At 42.2% G+C, this 27,583-nt stretch overlaps 1 protein-coding gene across 2 annotated transcripts; it reads left to right on the top strand.

Annotated features, from left to right (window-relative positions):
* The first annotated feature begins 567 nt into the window (after positions 1–567).
* Positions 568–27,583, top strand: rad54l (RAD54 like). Of its 2 annotated transcripts, none has more exons than XM_047373979.1 (18): positions 568–781; positions 865–948; positions 2,897–3,004; positions 3,084–3,144; positions 3,233–3,368; positions 3,526–3,595; positions 9,049–9,337; positions 9,710–9,834; positions 9,920–10,070; positions 10,138–10,264; positions 10,374–10,448; positions 13,513–13,643; positions 13,960–14,070; positions 25,738–25,861; positions 25,943–26,021; positions 26,100–26,279; positions 26,457–26,620; positions 27,268–27,583. In XM_047373979.1, exons 1-18 carry the CDS (start codon positions 779–781, stop codon positions 27,467–27,469), a joined length of 2,220 nt encoding a protein of 739 aa, XP_047229935.1. In that variant the 5' UTR covers positions 568–778; the 3' UTR covers positions 27,470–27,583. The 2 variants fall into 2 exon arrangements, with proteins under 2 accessions (XP_047229935.1, XP_047229936.1); XM_047373980.1 differs by having other exon boundaries at positions 571–781; positions 870–948.

The following is a 27,583-nucleotide window of genomic DNA, read 5'->3' as shown; positions in this document are numbered from 1 at the left end:
CACGCTATACTTTTTGCGTTCTCACGCACTCGTCTTTGCGTTATCTCGCAATACTTTGTGGGAGACCCGTTTTTGAGATTTATTGAGTTTTATTTTGAAATCGGCCTTAAATAAAAGGATCTTCAATCAGACTTAAAGACAGTTATAATCCACATGTTGTCAAACTGCTGAACTCTGGACAATAATACTGCACACCACATCTGTGACACTTTATTTGCTTATTGCAGCTGCATGATGTGTAGTTTTTTTTTTGCACGCCACTTTTGTTTTTATAGTGAGTTGAACGGTTCTTCTTAAGCATTTAATCGCATTGTTGACTGGATGTTAACCTGCATGTGACAAATAAACCATATCAATGCCATATCAGTGCTGTTTGTTTTGTGAGCAATTTGTCAAATGTGCTGCTGTTCCAAATTGCACAGCTTTCTCAAGGTGATTAACAACTTTTGGGATCGAACGCAAAAGTATTGCGTGGGGACCGCAAAAGAAAAAAAAATTACCCCATGTCCCCTCGCAGGCTCCGTACATCCTGGCCGGTAGGTGGCGGTAAAACAATAATATGAGGAATCATGATCCATCACGCTTGCTGTACTGGTGATGTATGCAAAATTTAGCGCGAGTTTTGATAAAAATGAGAACCAAGCAACTGTTTGACGTATACTGTAGCTTTTTGGTTATATTAAGCCTTCAATGACAACACAGTGGAAGTGCGGTGTTTAAACTGAGCAGGGCGACTATGTGAGGTTCCAAACATTTACTTATAGGAAAAGCAGCAAGAATGGTAAATGAGTTCATGTTTATTTTACTAAATTATTTGGTATATTTGGCTTTGGACTGACTTGTTCATCTGTTTGTCTGTGACAGAGAAGGAGTCTGGCTCCTAGTCAGCTGGCAAAACGCAAACCAGCCGAAATGGCCTGCGGTGACCGCGAGCAAACAGGAAACACTGTAAGTCCAGCTTTCTGAAAATGTTCTCACGCGGTTTTCTCAGTTACGTCATTCCGCAACACTTTAGTAAAGGTTGACTTCACTGCTTCAAGAAAAATCTGGATCAGCTTTGGTTCCACATCAAAAATACTTTCCGCTACAAAAACAAAACAAAGCTTAAAAATGCGAGGTCTGATTAATGCGCTTTTCAAGCTTTAAAAAGCCTTCAGTTCAATTTATTGAATGTTAGAAATTAAAAAAAATGACAGATCTTAAAATCTTGTTCCAGTGAATTTCTGTAGAATCCAGGTTAGACTAGTCCAAGTGTTCTACATTTGAAACGGAGATGATCAGGTTATTAATTCTTCGAAGCACTGGAATAAATCTTTGTGTGGTAAATCAGAACCTGTGATTTGGATAATAACCATAGCTTAATTCATTTGTTGACTGATGGTAAACTCAGTGGTTCTCTAACAGAAAATACTCTGCTGTCAATGCACCACCATCATGACGCAAATCAAAAGCCAGCACATTCTTAGTCCTTATTAAGTTATTCAATCTACTTACTGTGATTACAGTTTAAGTGACAGCAATTCAATAGTCTTTTTAGTCATATCACTGCATGCAGTCTAGAGCTGCAACAAGACAATTATTGCTCAAACAATTTGCCCACATCAAATGAACTACTTCAATGTACTATATAATATTACTGCATAAGGTTTTTGAACAATAGTCGTGCCCATCAACCGTTTTTTCAAACATAGATACATTTATGGTAAAAATAGGTTGAAGAGCCAAACTAATTATTTCAATCATTCCATCAATTTGCAAGCCTCATCTGTTAGAGTTAATAGCTAATAATTGTCCTTATGGATTTCCTTCCCACTCTGTTAGAAACAACACTAAAGAAATCAAAATGCAACATCAATATTTACAATATTCATTAGGTTCGTTTGGGAGGATGTTATTGTTGAGGCTCTGATTTCTACTCTGTCATATTGGCCAAGTTTTGTTGTCTTGTCACATTCTCTCTGGTTCATTGGAGGACAGTACAGTGTAGAACACCTGACTTAACCTTTTTAGGTTTTTTTCTCTTGTCAATCAACTTTGGATGTTTGGATGCAACCGTTTCATGCATTTTTTGCTGATCATCACATTCTACACTCTGAAATTGCCTGTTCTGTCCAACAAGTGAATCCAAATTTGATCAAACCGGCAGGACATTGGAACCCCCATTTTGCACATTGAACCCTGGAGATAGGCCACAGCCCTCTGTAGTGGATTTAGAGAGTGGATGGATGAAGCAGAGTTCTTTCTCCTGTTGGGCTCTTTTTTTTTTTTTTTGCCTGCACAGGCCTGGCCTATGCTCACTTCAGAACCCAAATACTACACCCAGTTCCCTGTTCTTTTCATTTTTTTAAGGAGGTCTCCACTACACTTCTCTTTTGAACACTTATCCGTTTATAGCTGAAGTTATAATGTTCTTTAGTCACTCATCTGTCTGGCTCTGTGCTTATTAACTTGATATTATGATTCAGCATTCTAAATAACTGGACATGAATTGGAGCTATTTGTCTTGTAAAGTGACTTGAGATGAGTTTATTTTGTACTTTGGGACAATATAAAAAATATGATATGAACTTGTGAGCAAACTACAGCATTTTCCATATAGACAATATTACCATCTATCTCTTTTGGTGTATAAAAAAAATTCTCATCCTATTTTGCCCACCCCATCCCCACCCAACTCTAATACCAGACTGATGGGATGGGCAAAATGACATTGGATAACAACTTATTTTTAATCCCATGGACACTAGCCTTTTTTTAAGATACTAAAGCTGGACAGATGATTCATTTATGGATGAGCTGGACTCTCACAGCCTGGTGCTTGGGTTCATACAACATTAAACATGGGGCTGTAAAAATGACCATGAGTGTTATTGAATGGTTGGATTTCTTCTCTCAGGAGAAAAGAAGAAAAGTGGATGGGATAAAGGAGAGCCACATTTCTCCTTACAGAAAGCCTCTGATAAAACCTAACCACTGGACTGCATGCATGGAAGCTAACAAACATGTAAGCATTGTTGAAATTCACAACATCGCTAAATACGTTTACCATGACGAGGCTAAATTACTAAAACTCTTTTCTGCAGGAGGCATTTATTCGGAATATTCTCTCCAAGCCTTTTAAAATTCCTATTCCCAATTACACAGGTGAGTTTTTCCAGTAACGTGACTTCTCTTCAATGTCCAGTGATGGAGTATGACTTATTTGTGTTCTACCTTTATGAATTGCTTGCAGGCTCACTGGGAAGCAAAGCACTTGGTATAAAGCATGCAGGAGTAAGGAAATCGCTCCATGATCCCTTTGCAGAAGATGCTTTGGTACTTTATGAGCCCCCAACTCTAAGTCCTCATGAACTGATCAAAGCTGACAAGTACGTTAAAAACACATTAAGTTTGTCTTGTCATGACAACAAAAGCACAAAAAGCTTACCAAACAAATATTTATAGTCGAAAACAGTGAGAACCAACTGCTGCCTGCCAGACTGCAACTGAAAGAATAAACAAAATGACTTATGAACTTTTTTGCAGAGAAAAGCTTCCAGTTCATGTTGTTGTGGATCCAGTATTGGGAAAGGTACTCAGACCCCATCAGAGAGAGGTATTCCTAAGATTTGTTTTTTATCTAACAAAAAAAAAGGTTACAACCTTACAATATTGTTTTGTTAGCAGAAAGATGATTGTGGTTGTAAGTTTTCTATCGAAGCAATGCTACAGAGCAAAGTAAATCTACTCCAAAAACAGAAGGATAAAAGCAAATCTTTTAAAAGTGTTCTCATTTCTACCATGAACATAAACTTTTTTCTCAGCCATTCACATTTTAAGAACTTGTACAATGAGCCTTTAAAGACAATAAGACTAAACAAAAACTGTCAAAGAAGAGTGGCTTGCATTTGACTGGCTCCCATGTCTAAGGAGTCATGACTCCTTAGACATGGGTACCAGTTTGTATTATACTTTAACTATCAGCAACTTTCACCACAGGGGTTTTGGCAACTTTCTGGTGTAAGGCATACACAGGTATGTCAGCACAATGCCTAAGCAGAGAGGCCTGCGCAATGGACCTAGAAAAGCAACTACTGCTGTCCACAAATCACCAAATGGTTAGAAGGTTTTTTCCAAACTGATTAAAGGTAAAACATTTCAGGCACTTTTAGAGTTTACCACAAGCAGACATTATGTCAAACTCAGTGCTTGGAGGAATTGTATTTAAAGCTCCCAGTTCACATGTTGAACACTAATGTTTATGAAATGATTGGAAAAAAAACAAGCTAGTATGAATTGCTTGGAAATGTTGTCAAGGGAAAGCTTCTTCTCTCTAAAACCCAATATGACTAAGGTTGGAAAGTTGTATCTGAATGAACCACAGAACTTGAATGTCCTTTTGGCAAATGAGTCCAAGGAAGAGAAGTTCTGCTATAATGCACAGCATTGTGTTTGGAGAAAACCAAGTCAAATATATGAACACAAACATCTAATAGCACTAACTGACATCCACAGTGTCATCTGGGCACGCGTACAGTCATTTTCCCGGTCCTTGAATTCCTCTGTTCTAGACTTAAAGTGAACCCATCAGACTGATAGCTGAAGCTTGGTCCAAATTGGATGATCAGCATGACATTGATCCCAAACACAGCATTAAATGTAGAGCAGAATAGCTTTAAAAGGAAAGAATCATGGTGCTTCAATGGTCCACAACTACTTTAGTTTATCTCTGATAAATGTGCTTCTACAAGCTGTGGAGTCATGGAGTAGACTTAGTTTTTCACATACCTTTTTTGGGCCATATTTATTTTGAGCTTTAATAAATGGTGCCATTGTGGAAGCTTTGATTTTTGAACTCAGCCTTAATGATACGGTGATGATGTCCGTCATCTTGGGGTAGCTCGAAGTAGAACTGCTACCCCTTTGCACTGAAGTAGTCGGTTGAAATTGTTCGGGCATCTGATCAGAAAACCTACTGGGTACCTTCCTTTTAGGTTTTCTTGGCACACCCCAGTGGAAGGAGACCCCAGGGATGACCCAGAACTATCTTGAGGGACTATATATCCCGCCTGGCCTGGGAAAACATTAGGATCTCCCAGAATGAGCAGGAGGATGTTGCAGGGGAGAGGGGTGTCTAGGGTTTCCTCTTTGACATGTTGCTTCTGCGACCTAATCTCTGATAAGAAGAAGACAATGGATGGGATGGTCATTCTCAGAATGTTAGTTCTACCAATCAGAGACTAGAGCAGCAAAATCCACCTACTTGTTGTGTTCATTAATTTCTTCATTAAGTATTCAACTACCATATCTAGTTTTTATGTTATCTGCATTCCCAAATATGTAAATTGGTCCACCACCTTAAAATAGCTGACCTCCTTTTTTTTAGGCAATATGGAGGACTTGCATTGTTAATTGGGTAACCCAATATCCTGCCAAGCCCCTTTTATTAACATCAGCAAATTTCGGATAGGCTTATTTAAGTTTAGCATGAAAAGGATAACATTGTCTGCATATAGCACGATTCTAAGCTCTACTTGACCTGTCGTTAATTCCTTGATCCCTATATGCAAATATATGGCTATTGAAAAAGGTTTGATTGCTATGGTGAACAGTAAAGGGTATGAGGGACAGCATCCTCTTTAAATTGTGAACAGTTTTGATATATTGCCATTTGTTAATGCAACTGCTGTTGGATTTAAATATTTCAGCTAACTTCATCTTATAAATACTTCACACATTAAAAGATAATGCCACTGCACCTTATTGAAAGCCTTTTTAGCTTTCCAGAGAACGCAGAGCCCAGTCTGAAGCTTCCTTCACACCAGGGGTTCCCTAAGTGGGGTCATGACCCCCCAGGGAGTCAGAGACAACAAGTGGGAAGTCGCGAGATGATTTTCAGAATCATCATGATGTGACCACTGAGGTATATAGACGGCCAAAAGCGACAAATAAAAAATAAAAAGATTATTATGATATGAATAAATGTACCATGACATGCCCCATTAAATAATATATAATGAAATCGATCAAATGTCATTTTTAAAGAATCAATTCATTTAATAATACATAGAATTATTTAGCTCTATATTTAATAAATAAATATAGTGTATATTGAAAGTGTAGTTTTTAGGAGGTTGCCAGTTTCCCCCTCTCTGAGATTTATTTTTGTATTAGGTCCATAATTAACATTAAACATCTTTGAAATCCCTATGAAGAAAAACTCCTAGATATTTGATAGATTCTACATCCCATTTCCATTTATAAAGGTCTCTAGTAGTTTTGGGAGGGTCATAATTTAAGGTTAATACTTGAGTTTGGTTTATATGAATTTTATAACCTGAAAAAGTACCAAAATCTTCAAACATCTGCATATTGTTTGGTAAAAGTAGGATTAGATATGGTTAGTAGCAAATCATCAGCAAATGAAGCCAATTTCTATTCCTTTCCTGCAACAGTTACCCCTAAAATATCTTGTCTGCCTGATCCACTGGCCAAGCGGTTCAATGTATAAGGCAAGAAGAGAGTGCACATAATTTACACCCTTGTCTCACTCTTTCTACTGCTATTGACTTGGTGAGGTCCCCATTCATCTTCATTTTTGCCAATGGGTTGTTGTATAACCCTGCAATTGTTTCAATTGTAGATTTATGAAAGCCAAATTTGCTGAGCACTTTGAATGGGAAGGACCATCTCACCGAGTCAAACGCCTTTTCGGCATCGAAAGTCATCACAGAGGACTCTTGTTTTTTCTGTATAGCATGTTGCTTTACATGTAGCACTCTCCTCATGCTGTCCTGAGTCTGTCTTTGTTTGATGAATCCAGTCAGGTTATTATGTATCAAAAAAGGTAAGATGATTTCCAATTTCCCTGATATGCTGGATGCAAACAAATTGCAATCAATATTCAAGACACGAACTGGGTGATCTACATTCTGATCTGTCCTTTCCTTCCTTCGGGATGATGGAAATGATTGCTTCATTCCATGAAGGAGGGACTGTTTTATTCTGCATCACCCAGTTGAATATCTTCAGTAAATTTGGAGTTGTAAGATAACCTCGAAGTTGGCCATGACTGCAATTTTAATTTCATGTGTTACTTTTAGCTTATTTAGATTGGTTGATGTTAGCTTTAGCTGCTAGTGCATGGTTTTCACTCTGGTCTCTCCTTGCATTCACTCTTTGTCCAATCTTGGGCACAGGTTGTAGTTTACTTCTCTTCCCCGGTTCTTACTTCTTAATTATCTGCTTATTTACATTGCTTAAGCGGGGTTAAATCAGTAATTGCTCTGGTCCTTTCAGGAGCTTTCTTACAGCACAGCCATGTACTGTGACCGACCAGAAGTCCCACCCCTCACCATTTCTAATGTTGTCACCACCTAGGGGAATGTTTTACCAGATTCTCATCCAAGTACAAAAGAAAGAAGGGCCTGTGATCTGATATCACTGTCCTGTTATAATGGCACACTTTTTTTCTGGAAATTGGACATCCCGAGATCAGAATATTATTGAAGTATGTCTGAAAAGAGCAGGAAAGTGTAACACTGTTTCATCAGGCTCCAAATATCAATCAGATGAATTTCCTACTTGAAGAGTAGCTTTTCTACTCCTGTTATGTGTTTGACCAACACCTGTAGACATATGCCTAACTGTATTCAGTGTCAATTCCAGTTGCTGGCAAACCTAACAAGCAAATGTTGTTTAAAAAAAAAATGTTTTTGGTTGATCCGCATTTGGTCAATAAATATTTACCCAGTTTAGGTTTTCAGAAAGAAGGGTTTCCTAAATAATCAGATACCTGCTAAATGTATCATTTCATACTTTACTAACCTGAAAGGGCACTGAGTTATTGTGGTATTAAAAAATTGCCCATTAAGTGGAAGCACCTATAATACACATGCATATTATACACAACAAAAAAGTTTCAAATCCAAAACTCAGTTCTTTTTAGATTTGGTAGGACTGGCAAATTCTTAACATATAATAAGGTACATGCCACTTCTTATTTTTATGTGGAGAAACAAGGAAGAGCAGAAGTTAAAAAAGCAATATGATTATTTTCTTCAGTGCCAATAACTTCCTGGGGCTCTTGATTTTGTTGATGGACCAATAATGCCATGTCTAAGCCCAAGACCCCTCAGCTGCTGACCCACCGAGTGGCCACTTCTTTGGCAGGATAGTTGTAAAATCTCACCTACTGGCTTTTGTAAAGAATGTTCTTCTTGTTTCTAGCCACTATTACCACCACAGGCTTATCCTTATAATTTAAGAACTTCATTATCAAGGTTCTTGATGGAGATTCAGCATCTCTTTTTGATCTGATGCGATACTCTCTTAATTCAGGATCTTTTTACATAGTCAAGCTTTTACCAATTATTCCACTCTGCGCATGACTTAATAATAATAGTTTAGACTTTATTGATCTCACAATGGAGAAATTGTCTTCTGCATTTATCCCATCCCTTTGGTCATGACAAACCAGCTGATACTGATTTGCACATGGCAGCAGGAATTTTTTCTTAGTATTGGAAGATTTCAGCTGTTTTATTGCCTTTCTGTGCCTTGTTGCACATTATTTTCCCTGTGTCATTTCACTTTTTTTGTCATCATTTTTTTTTTTTTTGAAGTGTGAATTGGTTGTTGTTGTCGACATCTAGTGTGGCCTCATTAGAAATATTTAAACTAAGTAAAAGACTGACATGTTTATTAGTAATTTTGCTCTCTATGCTTAGCAGTGTTTCTCCTAGGTTAAGCCACTTAAGAAAACAGTGCTGCTGTTAACTCTTTACGTTTTCTCTAACCTAGAATGTACTCCTGGATCAGTGATTCTGTGTTTTACTGTGTATGAACTGTAGTGTTTTATAACTAGGATCACATTAGGATGCAGGTAATAGACATTAATTTTGTCTGAATGAACTGAATGAAACTAAATTGAACTGTTGACAGTAGGTAAAATTAATTAAAATCAGAGGAGAACCATGAGCTGCAATAGGAAATTAAAGTAAGTGAAAATTGTCTTTATTAAATTGTATTTTCCTGAGGCATATAAATGTCTTTCTTTGATGTCTTAAGGGAGTGAAGTTCCTGTGGGAGTGTGTGACTGGCAGATGCATCCCTGGATCGTACGGCTGCATCATGGCTGATGAGATGGGCCTGGGAAAGACTTTACAGTGTATCACTCTCATATGGACCTTGCTACGTCAAAGCTCTGATGCTAAGTCAGAAATAGACAAGGCCATTGTGGTTTCACCTTCTAGTCTGGTTCGAAACTGGTACAATGAAATAGGAAAGTGGCTTGGAGGACGCATTTCACCTGTGGCAATCGATGGGGGCTCAAAGGAGGAGATTGACAGGCAGCTAGGTAGATCATCTATTCTTGTATCTCAGTGAGAATCTACAGCAAACTTTATGAAGAGAATGAAGTCATTAACTCAGCGCTGTAGGCAAGAATGATTTGCTAACTTGTGTGTGTGTGTGTGTGTGTGTGTGTGTGAATATATGGAAATAGGCAAACAGGTAGTTTCTGTTTTTCTCATGAATATAAACAGAAACCTATTCTCTGGCACAAGTTGGTGTCAAGGAGAAGTAAGGTGCTGATGTGAATGTTTTTTTTGTTATAATAAAGTTACCCTTTAATAATTTTGTTATTCAATACTGAGACGACTGTGCTTTGAGTTGATTTTTGTTTTACTGACAATGAAAATATTTTAAGCATGATTTTTGTTATTTCTAGTGAACTTCATCTCTCAGCATGGTTTGAAAGTGCCAACACCAATCCTGATCATTTCGTATGAGACATTTCGACTTCATGCTGACATCCTTCACAGGGGCAAAGTCGGGCTTGTGATCTGTGACGAGGTGTTGTGCATTATACACTTGAAACTAGAGATGCAGAGGAATTCTGAAAGTTGAATGTTACATTTTTTTCTCTCTCTGCTTTTAGGGCCATCGACTGAAGAATGCTGACAACCAGACGTATCAAGCTCTGAATGCTATGAATGCCCAACGGAGAGTGCTGATATCAGGCACTCCAATCCAAAATGACCTCCTTGAGTATTTTAGTCTGATTCATTTTGTGAATGCTGGAATCCTTGGTAAGCTGCAGCACTCAGAGCGCATCTAAGCACCATTATTTCCAAGGCTCATTGTTTTTGATGGCAGGTACTGCCCAGGAATTTAAAAAGCGATTTGAGCTTCCCATCTTGAAGGGTAGGGATGCAGATGCCTGTAACAGAGACAGACTGGAAGGAGAAGAGAAACTCAAGGAGCTCATCAGCATTGTCAATAGGTTTGCTTATATATATATACTGTATATATGTATGTATGGATGTGTGTATATCTGTGTGGTCTTCAGCTATGTCCCCCTCTGTAAGACTGAGCATGTGCTGCTTCAACAGATGTTTGATTAGGAGAACATCTGATATCCTGTCAAAGTATCTTCCAGTGAAAATTGAGCAAGTTGTGTGCTGCAGGTAAGATGACTTGCTTAATTTCTGTCCAAATGGAAGTCAGTTATTTATTAGTAATGTGTACTTAATGTTGGATTGCAGAATAGTTCACTGATGAGATGTTACACTTTTGAAACAAAATAATTCAGATTTTAGTACATTACAAAAGGTAGTAATTGTACATTTCCTTTTCATAAATTTATTTTATTGAATAATTTATCGTATTAACTTCCTATGACCTTACATCCAATTTCAGCATCAGCATGATGCTCATTGTTTAGGAAGATTAAGGAAAAGAAGTATTTATTTAAAATGTGAAATCAAACCATATGGGAATGAATTCAATCATAGTAAAAGGGAGAAACACAACTCTTAAGAATTTCTCTTTGCACTGGTCCCTCATATGATTTATTTAATTTCCCTTTGGGATTAATAGAGTATTTATTTATTGAATTTGAATTGAACAGAATGTATAAAGACAGGAGATATTAATTGGTATTTACCAGCTGCTTAATTTAACAGAATCCAGCCTCAGACACATTATGGGATCAGATTATATCATTTTTAATAATGATATATAATTACACTTGGAAAATAAAAAAGAACCATAAGAAACATTGTATGGAGAAAAATCATAAACTCCATAGTTTCTGCTTCAGTATGCCATATGTTCCTTGTCAAAGGCTTTGTTTAATTCAACACAGCAAATATGCAAACAAGATGTTGCATGCAGTTTATTGGTAAGCTCATGCTTGGTAGGTTCATGCTTACACCATGTCAAGGCTGAATGACAGCAGTGACCTTGGTAATTGTAAATTATCAGTATAATATACTTAAGTTAAAATGGATAAATTAGAATATACTTAAACGCATAAAACCAACAAGAACGTACTCGGGCTATAAAACAATTCCCCAATAACTTTTTGCACTACATTCTTTTCTTTGTGTGCCGTTTTTAAGCATACATGTAAAAACCTAAATCACTGCAAAATATTTGCTCTTAAATTTTGTGCTCAGTGACAGAAAACATTGAAGTGCCACACTTGACATAATGGCTCTCTGGGCAGTGAGCCCAACAGCCAATTATTGGCCCATTAACATCTAAAAATATTACTGTAGCGTCTCCTGAGGCCTAACAATTTTTTCATCATCTCTACAATCTCATCCTTTTTGATTTGCTTCATTTTAGGAAATTTAAGTTTTCCAAGGCCAAACGTATTCATACCCCTGGCAGATTCAGATATAAAATTATTTTTATTCAACTGAGAATTGTTTGTGATTGGAAGTCAGACAGGCATATCTTAAAAGATGGTGAAACAGTGTAAAAAGAGTACTCGTACGTGTCGTCTTCCACTTATCCAGCACCAGATTGCGGGTGCAGCAGTCTCAGCAGAGACGCCGAAACTTCCCAGCTCCTCCGGGGTAAGCCCGAGGCATACCTAGGCCAGTCGGGAGACATAGTCCCTCCAGCATGTCCTGGGCAGTCCCGTTGGCCTTCTTCCCGGAGGACTTGCAGAATTAATGCCTGAGCCACCTCAACTGACTCCTTTCTATGTAGAGGAGCTGCGGCTCTACTCCGAACTCCTCGTGCCTGGCCTAGCACCTCACCTCATCTCTAAGAGAGTGCTTGGCCGCCCTGCAGTGGAAGCTCATTTCAGCCGCTTGTATCTGGGACCTGTTCTTTTGTTCATCACCCAAAGTTCATGACCATAGATGAGGGTAGGAACGTAGACCGGTATATCGAGAGCTTCGCCTTCCGACTTATCATCTCTCTTCGTTCCGTCTGTCGATCTGCCTCTCCATTCTCCTCTCACTCATAAACAAGAACCCGTGATACTTAAACCCCTCCACTCAGGGCAGGAATTCCCCTCAAACCTGGAGAGAGCAAGTCATCCTTTTCCTGTCCAGAACCATGGCTTCGGATTTGGAGGAGCTGATCCCCACTGGATGCCCTCTAATAAAGGGCATGGTCAAATGCCTTCCCCAGTTGCACAAAGCACATGTGGACCGGTTAGGCAAACTCCCATGAACTCTCAAGCACCCCGTAGAGGGTGTAGAGCTAGTCCAGTATTCCACAACCAGGACTAAAATGACACTGCACCTCCTGAAGCCGAGGTCCAACTATAGGCCTTACTCTGCTCTCCATCCCCTTGGCACAGGCCTTCCTGGGGAAGCTGGGGGGTGTCACCCCCTGTTATTGGAACACACCCTCCGATCTGCCAGTCCATGGGCACTGTCCCCGACTGCCATACAATGTTGAAGAGGTACTCAGAGCAAATCTCAGCCACCCCAGAAGCCTTGCCACCGTGGAGATTTTTAACCACCTGATTTTGGCCTAGGTGATAAACCTGTCCAACTCAAAGTCCTCATTCTCTACTTCCACCAGGACGATATAACGGCAGAATGGAGGAGATCCTTCAAGTACTCCTTCCACTGCCTGATAATGTCCCCCTTCGAGGTCAGCAGCTCCCCACCATCACTGTAAACAGTGTTGGTGTTGCACTGCTTCCTTCTCCTTAGGTGTTGGACGGTTTGCCTGAATTGTTTCAAGGCTGACCCTATGGGGTTGGGGATTGCTGCCACTTAGACCCCTCCACCACATTAAGGTGGTGGTTTGAGTGTAAAATGAATTTAGGTTATGAAAAAATATATTTTTATCTATACAGTTTTATGTCAAACTATTTATACACTTCTCAATAAGCAATGGGAGAATCTCTTTTAGCATTACAGCAAACAAGCCCTTATAAATTCTGAGCAGCTTTTTGTGTTTCCTGTGGTAATTGTATTTATCTTTGGCGCTGAGCTCCAGGCCTTTGAGATTGGAAGGCCTCCTTGCTGTCAACTTAATCTTTACCTCCCTGCACAGATTCTCTATCAGGGCTGCTCTAAAACATCAATATTACTTCCAGTTAGAAGAAACATGTTGGAAAGATATCTTTGAATGTAAATCTGTCAAAGGTATGAATAATTTTGGGCTTAACTGTAACAATGTTGTGACTGTTAGTACATCCCTTGATCTCAGATGATTTTTTTTAAAATTATATGTTAAAAATATTTTGATAAATGCAACCTTGATTCATGTCTGCAGGCTAACTCCTCTGCAGATAGAACTCTACAGGCGCTTTCTGAAGCAGGTCAAACCCACAGAGACATTACAAGAAGGCAGAATCAGTATTTCCTCGTTGTCTTCCATCACATTACTCAAGAAACTATGCAATCGTAAGTGCTGCAGTGTGACCTTATATATTTTCAGGAAACACTTCTGTCTAATAAAAGATTTAAATGTTACTGAAATATAGCTCCAAATGCAAACATTTTACCAGTTGGCATTTTAAACTGAATTGTACTACATGGATTTCTAACTATGATTAGTTAGGATTTATAACTAATATTTAATCATATTCCTTATTATGCAGCCTAAATTTTGCGTTCATAATGGGTAAATCATACACAATGATGTGAGTGACTCTAATGCAGTTGTGGTAGGTGAGTTTATTTACATTGTAAACACACTGATCGCTGTCCTTTGTACCAGACCCAGCTCTCATTTATGAGAAGTGTGTGGAAGAAGAGAAGGGCTTTGAGGGCACGCTGGATCTATTTCCTCCTGGTTACTGCACTACAGCACTCGAACCTCAGCTGTCCGGTAAGGAAACCTTTCAGTGTACTCAGAATTCAAAACACCCCAGGACATATTGAATGATGAGTCAATTAAATTCAATTTAGTGTTATTTATATAGCACCACTTAACATGTCATCTCAAGGCACTTTACAAAGTCAATTAAACCGAATCAAACAAATTTCAAGTCAGGTACATACATTCCAATTAATTCTAACTATCTAAGAGTGCAGTCAGATTCAGTTATTTATTCTGACTGGTTAAAGGTTTGTCTATCTAAGGAAACCCAGCAGATTGCATTCCCTCATCCTGGATGAGCATGTAGAGACAGTCTCTTGCTTTGACTTCCCTCATACTGAGCATAAATGTAGCGACAACGGAGAGGAAAAACTCCCTTTTAACAGGAAGAAACCTCCAGCAGAACCAGGCTCACTGTGAGCCTGCCACGACCGACTGGGGGTTTGAGAGAACAGAGCAGAGACACAAAAAGAACACAGAAGCACTGATCCAGGAGTACTTTCTATAGCAAAGAAAAGTGAACCATTAATGGTTGTAGCTCCTTTAGTGGCTTAATATAGGAGAGAAATAAAGCTAAGCAGATGAACTCTGAGCCAATTTTCTCAGTCTAGAGTATGAAAAAGAGCACATATAGTTAGGCACAGTACAGGTCCTTCTCAAAATATTAGCATATTGTGAAAAAAGTTAATTATTTTCCATAATGTCATAATGAAAATTCAACATTCATATATTTTAGATTCATTGCACACTAACTGAAATATTTCAGGTCTTTTATTGTCTTAATACAGATGATTTTGGCATACAGCTCATGAAAACCCCAAATTCCTATCTCACAAAATTAGCATATTTCATCCGACCAAAAAAAGAAAAGTGTTTTTAATACAAAAAGCTTACTCGTACTCGTCGTCTTCCGCTTATCCGGGACCGGGTCGCGGGGGCAGCAGACTCAACAGAGACGCCCAGACATCCCTCTCTCCAGACACCTCCTCCAGTTCCTCCAGGGGGAGCCCAAGGCGCTCCCAGGCCAGCCGAGAGACATAGTCCCTCCAGCGTGTCCTGGGCCGCCCCCTGGGCCTCCTCCCGGTGGGACGTGCCTGGAACACCTCCCGAGGAAGGCGTCCAGGAGGCATCCGGTATAGATGCCCGAGCCACCTCAACTGGCTCCTCTCGATGTGGAGGAGCAGCGGCTCTACTCCGAGCCCCTCCCGGATGGCCGAGCTCCTCACCCTATCTCTAAGGGAGTGCCCGGCCACCCTACGGAGGAAGCTCATTTCAGCCGCTTGTATCCGGGATCTCGTTCTTTCGGTCATGACCCAAAGTTCATGGCCATAGGTGAGGGTAGGAACGTAGACCGACCAGTAAATTGAGAGCTTTGCTTTTCGGCTCAGCTCTCTCTTCACCACAACGGACCGGCACAGCGCCCCCATTACTGTGGTAGCCGCACCGATCCGTCTGTCGATCTCCCGCTCCATTCTTCCCTCACTCGTGAACAAGACCCCGAGATACTTAAACTCCTCCACTTGAGGCAGGAACTCCCCTCCAACCTGAAGAGGACAAGCCACCCTTTTACGGTCGAGTACCATGGCCTCGGACTTGGAGGAGCTGATCCTCATCCCAGCCGCTTCACACTCGGCTGCGAACCGCCACAGCGCATGCTGTAGGTCTTGGCTAGAGGGGGGCCAGCAGGACCACGTCACCTTCTCCAGGTCCACAAAACACATGTGAACCGGTTGGGCAAACTCCCATGAACCCTCGAGCACCCTGTAGAGGGTATAGAGCTGGTCCAGTGTTCCACGGCCGGGACGAAAACCACACTGCTCCTCCTGAAGCCGAGGTTCGACTATTGGTCGGACTCTCCTCTCCAATACCCTGGCGTAGGCCTTACCAGGGAGGCTGAGGAGTGTGATCCCCCTGTAGTTGGAACACACCCTCCTTCTTATGAAGGGGGACCACCACCCAGTCTGCCAGTCCAGAGGCACTGTCCCCGACCGCCACGCAATGTTGAAGAGACGTGTCAACCATGACAGCCCTACAACATCCAGAGACTTGAGGTACTCAGGGCGGATCTCATCCACCCCCGAAGCCTTGCCACCGCGGAGCTTTTTAACCACCTCGGTGACTTCAGCCTGGGTGATGAAAGAGTCCAAGCCCGAGTCCCCAGCCTCTGTTTCCACCACGGAATGCGTGATGGCAGGATTGAGGAGATCCTCAAAGTACTCCTTCCACCGCCCGATAATGTCCTCAGTCGAGGTCAGCAGTCTCCCGCCCCCACTATAAACAGTGTTGGCGAAGCACTGCTTCCCCCTCCTGAGGCGACGGACGGTTTGCCAGAATCGCTTCGAGGCCAACCGGTAGTCCTTCTCCATGGCCTCACCGAACCCGAGTTTTTGCCTCTGCCACAGCCCGGGCCGCAGCACGCTTGGCCTCACGGTACCCGTCAGCCGCCTCAGGAGTCCCACAAGCCAACCACAGCCGATAGGACTCCTTCTTCAGCTTAACAGCATCCCTTACTGCCGGTGTCCACCACCGGGTTCTGGGATTGCCGCCGAAACAGGCACCGCAGACCTTCCGGCCACAGCTACGGGCAGCAGCATCGACAATAGATGCGGAGAACATGGTCCGCTCGGACTCTATGTCTCCAACATCCCCCGGGATCTGGTCGAAGCTCTCCCGGAGGGGGGAGTTGAATACATCCCTGGCCGAGGGCTCTGCCAGGCGTTCCCAGCAGACCCTCACTATGCACTTGGGCCTGCCAAGTCTGTCCGGCTTTCTCCTCCTCCAGCGGATCCAACTCACCACCAGGTGATGATCAGTGGACAGCTCAGCCCCTCTCTTCACCCGAGTGTCCAAAACATGCGGCCGAAGGTCTGATGATACGACAACAAAGTCGATCATCGACCTCCTGCCTAGGGTGTCCTGGTGCCAAGTCCACTGATGGACACCCTTATGTTTGAACATGGTGTTCGTTATGGACAATCCGTGACTAGCACAGACGTCCAATAACAAAACACAACTCGGATTCAGATCGGGGAGGCCATTCCTCCCAATCACGCCTCTCCAAGTGTCACTGTCGTTCCCCACGTGGGCGTTGAAGTCCCCCAGCAGAATAATGGAGTCCCCGGGAGGGGCACTATCCAGCACCCCCGACAGGGACGCCAAGAAGGCCGGGTACTCTGCACTACCACTCGGCCCGTAGGCTGAAATGATAGTCAAAGACCTCTCCCCAACCCGAAGGCACAGGGATACGACCCTCTCATCCACTGGGGTAAACCCCAACACGAGACGGCTGAGCTGGGGGGCAACAAACAAACCCACACCAGCCCGCCGCCTCTCCCCGTGGGCCACTCCAGAGTAGAAGAGAGTCCAACCCCTCTCAAGGAGATGGGTTCCAGAGCCCACGCTGTGCGTGGAGGCGAGCCCGACTATTTCTAGTCGCTATCTCTCGACCTCCCGCACAAGCTCAGGCTCCTTCCCCCCCAGTGAGGTGACATTCCACGTCCCTAGAGCCAGCCTAAGCATCCGGGGATCGGACCGCTGAGGTCTCCACCTTCGTCCGCCACCCAATCCTCTTTGCACCGGTCCCTCATGGTTCCCCCTGCAGGTGGTGGGCCCACTGGGGGATGGCCTCGCGTCTCTCGTTCGGGCTTGGCCCGGCCAGGTCCCGCGAGGAGCAACCCGGCCACCAGGCGCTCCGACGAGTCCCGTTAAGGTGGTGGTTCAAGGAGGGGACAAAAAAAAAAAAAAACGTCAACCTTCAAATAATCATGTACAGTTATGCACTCAATACTTGGTCGGGAATCCTTTGGCAGAAATGACTGCTTCAATGCGGCGTGGCATGGAGGCAATCAGCCTGTGGCACTGCTGAGGTCTTATGGAGGCCCAGGATGTTTCGATAGCGGCCTTTAGCTCATCCAGAGTGTTGGGTCTTGAGTCTCTCAACGTTCTCTTCACAATATCCCACAGATTCTCTATGGGGTTCAGGTCAGGAGAGTTGGCAGGCCAATTGAGCACAGTGATACCATGGTCAGTAAACCATTTACCAGTGGTTTTGGCACTGTGAGCAGGTGCCAGGTCGTGCTGAAAAATGAAATCTTCATCTCCATAAATCTTTTCAGCAGATGGAAGCATGAAGTGCTCCAAAATCTCCTGATAGCTAGCTGCATTGACCCTGCCCTTGATAAAACACAGTGGACCAACACCAGCAGCTGACACGGCACCCCAGACCATCACTGACTGTGGGTACTTAACACTGGACTTCTGGCATTTTGGCATTTCCTTCTCCCCAGTCTTCCTCCAGACTCTGGCACCTTGATTTCCGAATGGCATGCAGAATTTGCTTTCATCCGAAAAAAGTACTTTGGACCACTGAGCAACAGTCCAGTGCTGCTTCTCTGTAGCCTAGGTCAGGCGCTTCTGCCGCTGTTTCTGGTTCAAAAGTGGCTTGACCTGGGGAATGCGGCACCTGTAGCCCATTTCCTGAACACGCCTGTGCACGGTGGCTCTGGGTGTTTCTACTCCAGACTCAGTCCACTGCTTCCGCAGGTCCCCCAAGGTCTGGAATTGGCCCTTCTCCACAATCTTCCTCAGGGTCCGGTCACCTCTTCTCGTTGTGCAGCGTTTTCTGCCACACTTTTTCCTTCCCACAGACTTCCCACTAAGGTGCCTTGATACAGCACTCTGGGAACAGCCTATTCGTTCAGAAATGTCTTTCTGTGTCTTACCCTCTTGCTTGAGGGTGTCAATAGTGGCCTTCTGGACAGCAGTCAGGTCGGCAGTCTTACCCATGATTGGGGTTTTGAGTGATGAACCAGGCTGGGAGTTTTAAAGGCCTCAAGAATCTTTTGCAGGTGTTTAGAGTTAACTCGTTGATTCAGATGATTAGGTTCATAGCTCGTTTAGAGACCCTTTTAATGATATGCTAATTTTGTGAGATAGGAATTTTGGGTTTTCATGAGCTGTATGCCAAAATCAACCGTATTAAGACAATAAAAGACCTGAAATATTTCAGTTAGTGTGCAATGAATCTAAAATATATGAATGTTAAATTTTCATCATTACATTATGGAAAATAATTAACTTTATCACAATATGCTAATATTTTGAGAAGTACCTGTAAAAGCTCAGCCAGTAGCTATGTCTAGGAGAGACAGAGTTAAACACTGAAAGACAGGGTCAAATGTATCATCATTATAAGGTGAGCATTAGGTTGTTGGCAGCAGCAGCATGGCCGATGTCCCCCTCCAGGACGGTGCCACAGATAAACACCATGCGGTCGCATTAGGAAGCGGGAGCAGACTCAGCGCATGCGCTACAGCCGACATAAAAACCACGCGGAGGGAACCCAGATGTCAGTCTAAGGGCCGACATGCTTAAAAAAATGAGCGCATCGGCCTAAATTTTAGCATAGCGGTGTTAACTTTCAGCGGAACGGGCCGCTAAAAATGAAATGTGCTGGCGAGAACCCTGAGAGTTAAAAGCTGAAATAATAACAAATAATGCCAAATTAGAGAGTAGTATGAGAATGTAGCAGAGCGAGTGAAAGTGGTCATTATATCCTCCAGGAGCCTAAACCTATAGCAGCATAAGTACAGAGATAGCTCAGGATAACCTAAGCCACTCTAACTATAAGCTTTATCAAAAAGGAAAGTTTTAAGCCAAGCCTTAAAAGTAGACAGGGTGTCTGCCTCACGAACTAAAACTGGGAGCTGGTTCCACAGGAGAGGAGCCTGATAACTAAAGGATCTGCCTCCCATTCTACTTCTAGAGACTCTAGGAACCACCAGTAAACCTGCCTTCTTAAACAAAGTGCTCTGTTAGGAATATATGGTACAATCACATCTCTGATGTATGATGGAGTTTGATGGTTAACGGCTTTATATTTGAGGAGGAGAATTTTAAATTCTATTCTGGATTTCACAGAGAGCCTTTGAAGGGAAGCTAAAATAGGAGAAATATAATCTCTCTTTTTAATTTTCATCAGAACTCTTGCTGCATCATTTTGAATCAGCTGAAGGCTTTTAACTGCATTTTGTGGACATCCTGATAGTAACAAATTACAATAGTCCAGCCTTGAAGTAACAAATGTATGGACTAGTTTTTCAGCGTCACTCCTGGATACGATATTTCTAATTTTGGCAATGTTCCAGAGGTGAAAGAAGAAAATCCTAGAAACCTGTTTAATATGGGATTTAAATGACATCTCCTGGTCAAAAATAACATCAAGGTTTTTTACGTTATTATCGGAGGTCAATTTAATGCCGTCCACATTAATTGATTCCGGTCCAAAGACAACAACTTCTGTCTGAAAATTTAAAGTCATCCAAGTTTTTTTGTCTTCAAGACATGCTTGTAGTCTATCTAACTGGTTGGGCTCATCAGGATTTATAGATAAATATACAGTACAGACCAAAGGTTTGGACACACCTTCTCATTTGAAGAGTTTTCTTTATTTTCATGACTGAATATTGTAGCTTCACACTGAAGGCATCAAAACTATGAATTAACACACGTGGAATTATATACTGAACAAAAAAGTGTGAAACAACTGAAAATATGTCTTATATTCTAGGTTCTTCAAAGTATCCACCTTTTGCTTTGATTACTGCTCTGCACACTTTTGGCATTCTGTTGATGAGCTTCAAGAGGTAGTCACCTGAAATGGTTTTCACTTCACATGTGTGCCCTGTCAGGTTTATTAATAAGTGGGATTTCAATCCTTATAAATGGGGTACGAAGGGTGGCCGAATAATATTGCACGCCCCACTTTTCAGTTTTTTATTTGTTAAAAACGTTTGACACATCCAAGAAATTTCATTCCACTTCACAATTGTGTCCCACTTGTTGTTGATTCTTCACAAAAAAATTTGAATTTTATATCTTTGTGTTTGAAGCTTGAAATGTGGCACGAGGTTGAAAAGTTCAAGGGGGCCGAATACTTTCGCAAGGCACCGTAAGTAAAGAAAAACGAGTCGCCATCATTACTTTAAGAAATGAAGGTCAGTCAGTCCGAACAATTGGGAAAACTTTGAAAGTGTCCCCAAGTGCAGTCGCAAAAACCATCAAACGCTACAAAAAAACTGGCTCACATGAGGACCGCCCCAGGAAAGGAAGACCATGAGTCACCTCTGCTGTGGACGATAAGTTCATCCGAGTCACCAGCCACAGAAATCGCAGGTTAACAGCAGCTCATATTAGACAACAGGTCAATGCCACCCAGAGTTCTAGCAGCAGACACATATCTAGAACAACTGTTAAGAGGAGACTGTGTGAATCAGGCCTTCATTGTAAAATAGCTGCTAGGAAACCACTGCTGAGCACAGGCATCAAGCAGAAGAGACTTGTTTGGGCTAAAGAACACAAGGAATGGACATTAGACCAGTGGAAATCTGTGCTTTGGTCTGATGAGTCCAAGTTTGAGATCTTTGGTTCCAACCACTGTGTCTTTGTGCGACGCAGAAGAGGTGAACGGATGGACTCTACATGCCTGGTTCCCACCATGAAGTATGGAGGAGGAGGTGTGATGATGTAGGGTTGCTTTGCTGGTGACACAGTTGGGGATTTATTAAAAATTGAAGGCATACTGAACCAGCATGGCTACGACAGCATCTTGCAGCGGCATGCTATTCCATCCAGTTTGCGTTTAGTTGGACCATCATTTAGTTTTCAACAGGACAATGACCCCAAACACACTTCCAGGCTGTGTAAGGGCTATTTGACCAAGAAGGAGAGTGATGGGGTGCTGGACCAGATGACCTGGCCTCCACAGTCACCGGACCTGAACACAATCGAGATGGTTTGGGGTGAGCTGGACCGTAGAGTGAAGGCAAAAGGGCCAACAAGTGCTAAGCCTCTCTGGGAACTCTTTCAAGACTGTTGGAAAACCATTTCAGGTGACTACCTCTTGAAGCTCATCAACAGAAAAAGTGTGCAGAGCAGTAATCAAAGCAAAAGGTGGCTACTTTGAAGAACCTAGAATATAAGATATATTTTCAGTTGTTTCACACTTTTTTGTTCAGTATATAATTCCACATGTGTTAATTCATAGTTTTGATGCCTTCAGTGTGAAGCTATAATATTCATAGTCATGAAAATAAAGAAAACTCTTCGAATGAGAAGGTGTGTCCAAACCTTTGGTCTGAACTGTAGCTGAGTATCATCAGCATAACAGTGAAAATGTATCGCATGCTGCCAAATAATTTTACCTGTTGGAAGCATATAAATATATATAGTAAAGAGAATTGGCCCAAGCACTGAACCCTGTGGTACTACACAGTTAACCCTTAAAGATGATTTATCATTTACAGGAATTAACTCGAATCTGTCAGACAAATAAGATTTATACCAGCCTAGCGCTGTTCCCCTGATCCCTACAGTATATTCCAGCCTTTCTAAGAGAATATTGTAGTTTACTGTATCAAATGCAGCACTGAGATCTAACAGAACAAGTACAGACACAAGTCCATTATCTGAGGCTATAAGAATATCATTAGTGACTTTCAACAGAGCTGTTTCAGTGCTATGATGAGCTCTGAAACCTGACTGAAACTCTTCAAACAGGTCATTACTGTCTAAATGATCACACACTTGATTGGATATAGGTCTGTAATTTAGTAAATCGTCTTGATCAAGTGAAGGTTTCTTAAGCAAATGTTTAATTACAGCTATCTTAAAAGCCTGTGGTACATACCCATGTACTTGATATACACTGCTCAACAAAGGGAACATTTAAACAACACAATATAACTCCAAGTAAATCAAACTTCTGTGAAATCAAACTGTCCACTTAGGAAGCAACACTGATTGACAATCAATTTCACATGCTGTTGTGCAAATGGAATAGACAACAGGAGGAAATCTTTGGCGATTAGCAAGACACACTTTATAAAGGAGTGGTTCTGCAGGTGGGGACCACAGACCACTTCTCAATACCTATGCTTACTGGCAGATGTTTTGGTCACTTATGAATGTTGGTGGTGCTTTCACACTCGTGGTAGCATGAGACGAAATACAACCCACACACGTGGCTCAGGTAGTGCAGCTCATCCAGGATGGCACATTAATGCGAGCTGTGGCAAGAAGGTTTGCTGTGTCTGTCAGCGTAGTGTTCAGAGCCTGGAGGCGCTACCAGGAGACAGGCCAGTACACCAGGAGACGTGGAGGAGGCCATAGGAGGGCAACAACCCAGCAGCAGGACCGCTACCTCTGCCTTTGTGCAAGGAGGATCAGGAGGAGCACTGCCAGAGCCCTGCAAAATGACCTCCAGTAGGCCACAAATGTGCATGTGTCTGCACAAACGGTTAGAAACCGACTCCATGAGGATGGTATGAAGGCCCGAAGTCCTCAAATGGGGGTGGTGCTCACAGCCCAACACTCTGCAGGATGCTTGGCATTTGCCAGAGAACACCAGGATTGGCAAATTCACCACTGGCGCCCTGTGCTCTTCACAGATGTAAGCAGGTTCACACTGAGCACATGTGACAGACGTGACAGAGTCTGGAGACACCGTGGAGAGCGATCTGCTGCCTGCAACATGATTCAGCATGACCGGTTTGGCAGTGGGTCAGTAATGGTGTGGGGTGGCATTTCTTTGGAGGGCCGCATGGCCTACCATGTGCTCGCCAGAGGTAGCCTGACTGCCATTAGGTACCGAGATGAGATCCTCAGAGCCCTTGTGAGATCATATGCTGGTGCGGTTGGCCCTGGGTTCCTACTAATGCAAGACAATGCTAGACCTCATGTGGCTGGAATGTGTCAGCAGTTCCTGCAAGATGAAGACGTTGAAGCTATGGACTGGCCTCCCGTTCCCCAGACCTGAATCCGATTGAGCACATCTGGGACATCATGTCTTGCGGATGCTTTAGTCCAGGTCTGGGAGGAGATCCCTCAGGAGACCATCTGCCGTCTCATCAAGAGCATACCCAGTATTTTTCTGTGATAATGGGGAAATTAAAAATGGAACAGATTCTTTGAAGGTTGTTACCGCATTGTCTGATAATGATCTACTATTATGAAATTTTCTTTCAGGAGTGGAGAACTCTGTTGAATTAAACTCAAAGGTTATTAAAAATGTTCAGACAGGGGCGCGGCGCTGATGGTGTAGGGGTTAAGCGCGCGACCACATACGGAGGCTACAGTCCTCGAAGCGGCCCTCTCGGGTTCGAGTCCCAGACCCGGCGACATTTGCCGAATGTCTCCCCCTCTCTCTACTCCTCTTTCCTGTCTGCATACTGTCAAAAAATTTAAAATAAAGGCCACTAGTGCTGAAAAAATATCTTTAAAAATGTTCAGACAGGACAGGGTTATTAGGAAATATTATTTCTTTACACTCAATGCCATATGTCAGCACAAGGTTCAGAGAATGAAGACAAAGGTGGGTAGGTTTGTTAATGTTTTAAGCAAAGCCAATTGAGTCCAAGATAGCGTTCAAGGCTATATTAAGGTTATCACTTTCATGACATGAATGTTAAAATCCCCCACAATAATGACCCTGTCATGACCTGTCATTGCCTACCTTTTACAACAGAAAAGCTTTTTATATATGTGAACATTTATTGAAACCATACAGCCCTGATATAATTACTATTCTGGTCCAAAAATCTTCACCTAACTAAACATGCACTATTCTTCAAAAAGAGTAAAATTACTACATAAAACTAATAATAAAAAGAAACATGTGTGCCCTCCTGGTGTGCTGATGTCTCGATAGCGGTTATCAGCTGGTAGAACGGTGGGGCCGCGCCCTTAGCCACTAACAGCTGATTGCCCCAAATCTCGAACAAAGGGTCATAAAACCCTGAGGTGTGAACTAGGTGGAAAAACTCCAGTAATAAAACTGGGACGGATTAGAGGTCAGGCCACGAGGCCCAGAGCGCAGCTTATTTCGAATGAAAAACTTCCAAAGTTCAGCGTAAACTTCTGACTGATTGACAATCAGCAGGGTGAACGCATCCAACTTGAACTCAACTGCTCATTGTGCTTCCACAGTATTCAAACAGCAAATCAAAAAAGTTCAGCATAAAACACTTTAATCAATATTGCATGCAACAACTTAATACTATGGATTAACTAATGGTGATACTAATTCACCTTAACAATGCCTCACCCTGCCCAGACATCTAAATACACCTATCCAATTTATAATAAAGAGAACAAAATTACTTTGACGTTGATTTCTTCTCTTCACCGGCTTGAGGATAAGTTGTAGGTCTGAAGAAAAATGAGGGAGCAAACCAGAGTGTCACGCGTCCGTGATCACTCAAAAACGGTAAACTTCTCATCCATCCAAAATGGGGAAAATATGAGGAACCATGATCACTTTGTTGGAGAACTATCATTAGATTCAAAGTCTGCAGCAAAAGTAAGGACTCTGCAATCTGCCATTATTATTGTTGATACCTTTGATTCTTGTGGGTTTTTAAACTGGTCAGTTGCCGTTGTGCGCGTGTGCATTCATTTACTACTACTGATTTTATCCTATTTTTCCTGCCTACTTGATAACAAAAACCAGGATGTTTTCAAACCATTACACCCTGTAACCCGTTCTCAAATTGTGCCATTTTCAGAAAAAACATGCACCGTTGTCGAGTAAACGAACAGTAGAAATGTTACAAAGCCTTTCCATTTTCACCAGAAGTTGCCGTATAAACAGTGCCTTACTCACCATGTCCTCTGTTCCAGGTAAAATGCTGGTTCTTGACTACATTCTTGCGGTGACGAGATCTACAACTAGTGACAAGGTGGTGCTGGTCTCCAACTATACACAAACACTGGACCTCTTCGAAAAGTTGTGCAGATTTAGAAGGTGATTTGAGGGAACAAATCTTTGACAGCTGGATCTGATTAAATTATTTCAGTGAACAATTTTGGTTTGGGGCTATTTCAGATACCTCTATGTTAGACTGGATGGCACAATGTCTATCAAGAAAAGGGCTAAGATCGTGGAAACATTCAACAGTCCACAAGTGAGTTTGAATAACAGTTTTAGATAACAGTTGATGCTATTAAGAAAACATGAACAGTATGTTATTTGTGTTTTACAGAACCCTCAATTTATTTTCATGCTGAGCAGCAAGGCGGGTGGATGTGGCCTTAATCTGATTGGTGCAAATCGCTTGGTTATGTTTGATCCCGACTGGAACCCAGCCAATGATGAGCAGGCAATGGCTCGTGTGTGGAGAGATGGCCAGAAGAAGACCTGCTACATCTACAGACTGATCTCTGTCAGAAATATAATATAACACACTTATTATTATTATCAGTAGTAGTAACTCTGACATTTTCAGTTCATTGCTCTTTCCTTCTTCTAATCCAATTTTCAATGTAACATGTTAATGATCTGGCATAGGTGTGGTAGAACATAAATGTTCTGCAGATGTCTAATGTGTGTTTTCTGATAGACAGGAACCATTGAAGAGAAGATCCTGCAGAGACAAGCCCATAAAAAAGCCCTGAGCAGCTGTGTGGTGGATAAGGAGCAGGATGTAGAGCGTCACTTTTCTCTGGGCCAACTTAGAGAATTATTTACACTCAATGAAGAGACTGCCAGTGACACACATGACAAGTAAGATAAAAATTGTGTTAAAATTTTAAGACCACTTAGCCAGCAATTCCTGCCAAATTACCAGTTAGGAAAGGAAAACGGTCAATGTGTGCTCTGGTCAGCTTACACAGTATATGTTTCAGGTAAAGTTTTCTCTGTCTTGTATGAGGTACATGAATCTGTTACTGTTATTACATTTACAGTTAGGCACCTAACATACACACAATGGTCCCATTTGGACATGGTATAAGCCACAAGCAGATCAGATGTTAACAACAGAGATCTTATGTAGTGAAGACTATCAGCTTCTTCCAAGCAGATGTTGCAAAAATTAGCCACTGGAGGACCGCATTCTGATTTCACATAGGTTTAGTTGGTCACACTATGTCATCACTGGCTATGAGTGAGGCAGACTTTGTACCAACACTGTATGGGAGGACATGACGTGTATTACCTCTGTATGCAAGGCATTTTGTAAAGCTCCAGTAACTGCACCATATCCTAGTTATCAGTTCAACATGCTGTCTTTAGATGAGAACTGAGAACTAAATCCTATGATGCTCCGAACACCTGCAGGGCTTTTTACTTTGTTTTACAAAATATCTTACTGTCCCACTGTCAGTATTCAGCCCCATCTAATGGATCTTTCCCCTCTGTGACAATGTTAGGTTTCACTGCCGTCGCTGTGTAAATGGCAGGGAGGTTTGGCCGCCACCACAAGGTACTGACTGTACCAGTGACCTTTCCCAGTGGAACCACTGCTTTGACAAGAAAGGACTGAAGGACCAAGTGTTGAGAGCTTCCTGGGACGGTGCCGTCTCCTTTGTCTTTCATCAGCGCTCTCATGAGGATCAGAAGGGCGTCGTGTAAAAAGGAATCTAATTGACTCTACTTTAAACCTACTGTAGACACTTATATTTATTGGGTTCTAAGTTCTGACTGCTTCTTTTTTCTGCATGTTTAATTAAAAGTTAAGAAAATGAA

Source organism: Girardinichthys multiradiatus, chromosome 9 (assembly GCF_021462225.1).
Source record: "Girardinichthys multiradiatus isolate DD_20200921_A chromosome 9, DD_fGirMul_XY1, whole genome shotgun sequence".
Lineage (NCBI taxonomy): Eukaryota > Metazoa > Chordata > Actinopteri > Cyprinodontiformes > Goodeidae > Girardinichthys > Girardinichthys multiradiatus.
The sequence above is the reverse complement of the archived record's forward strand: the minus strand, read 5'-3'. Positions and strand labels throughout refer to the sequence as shown.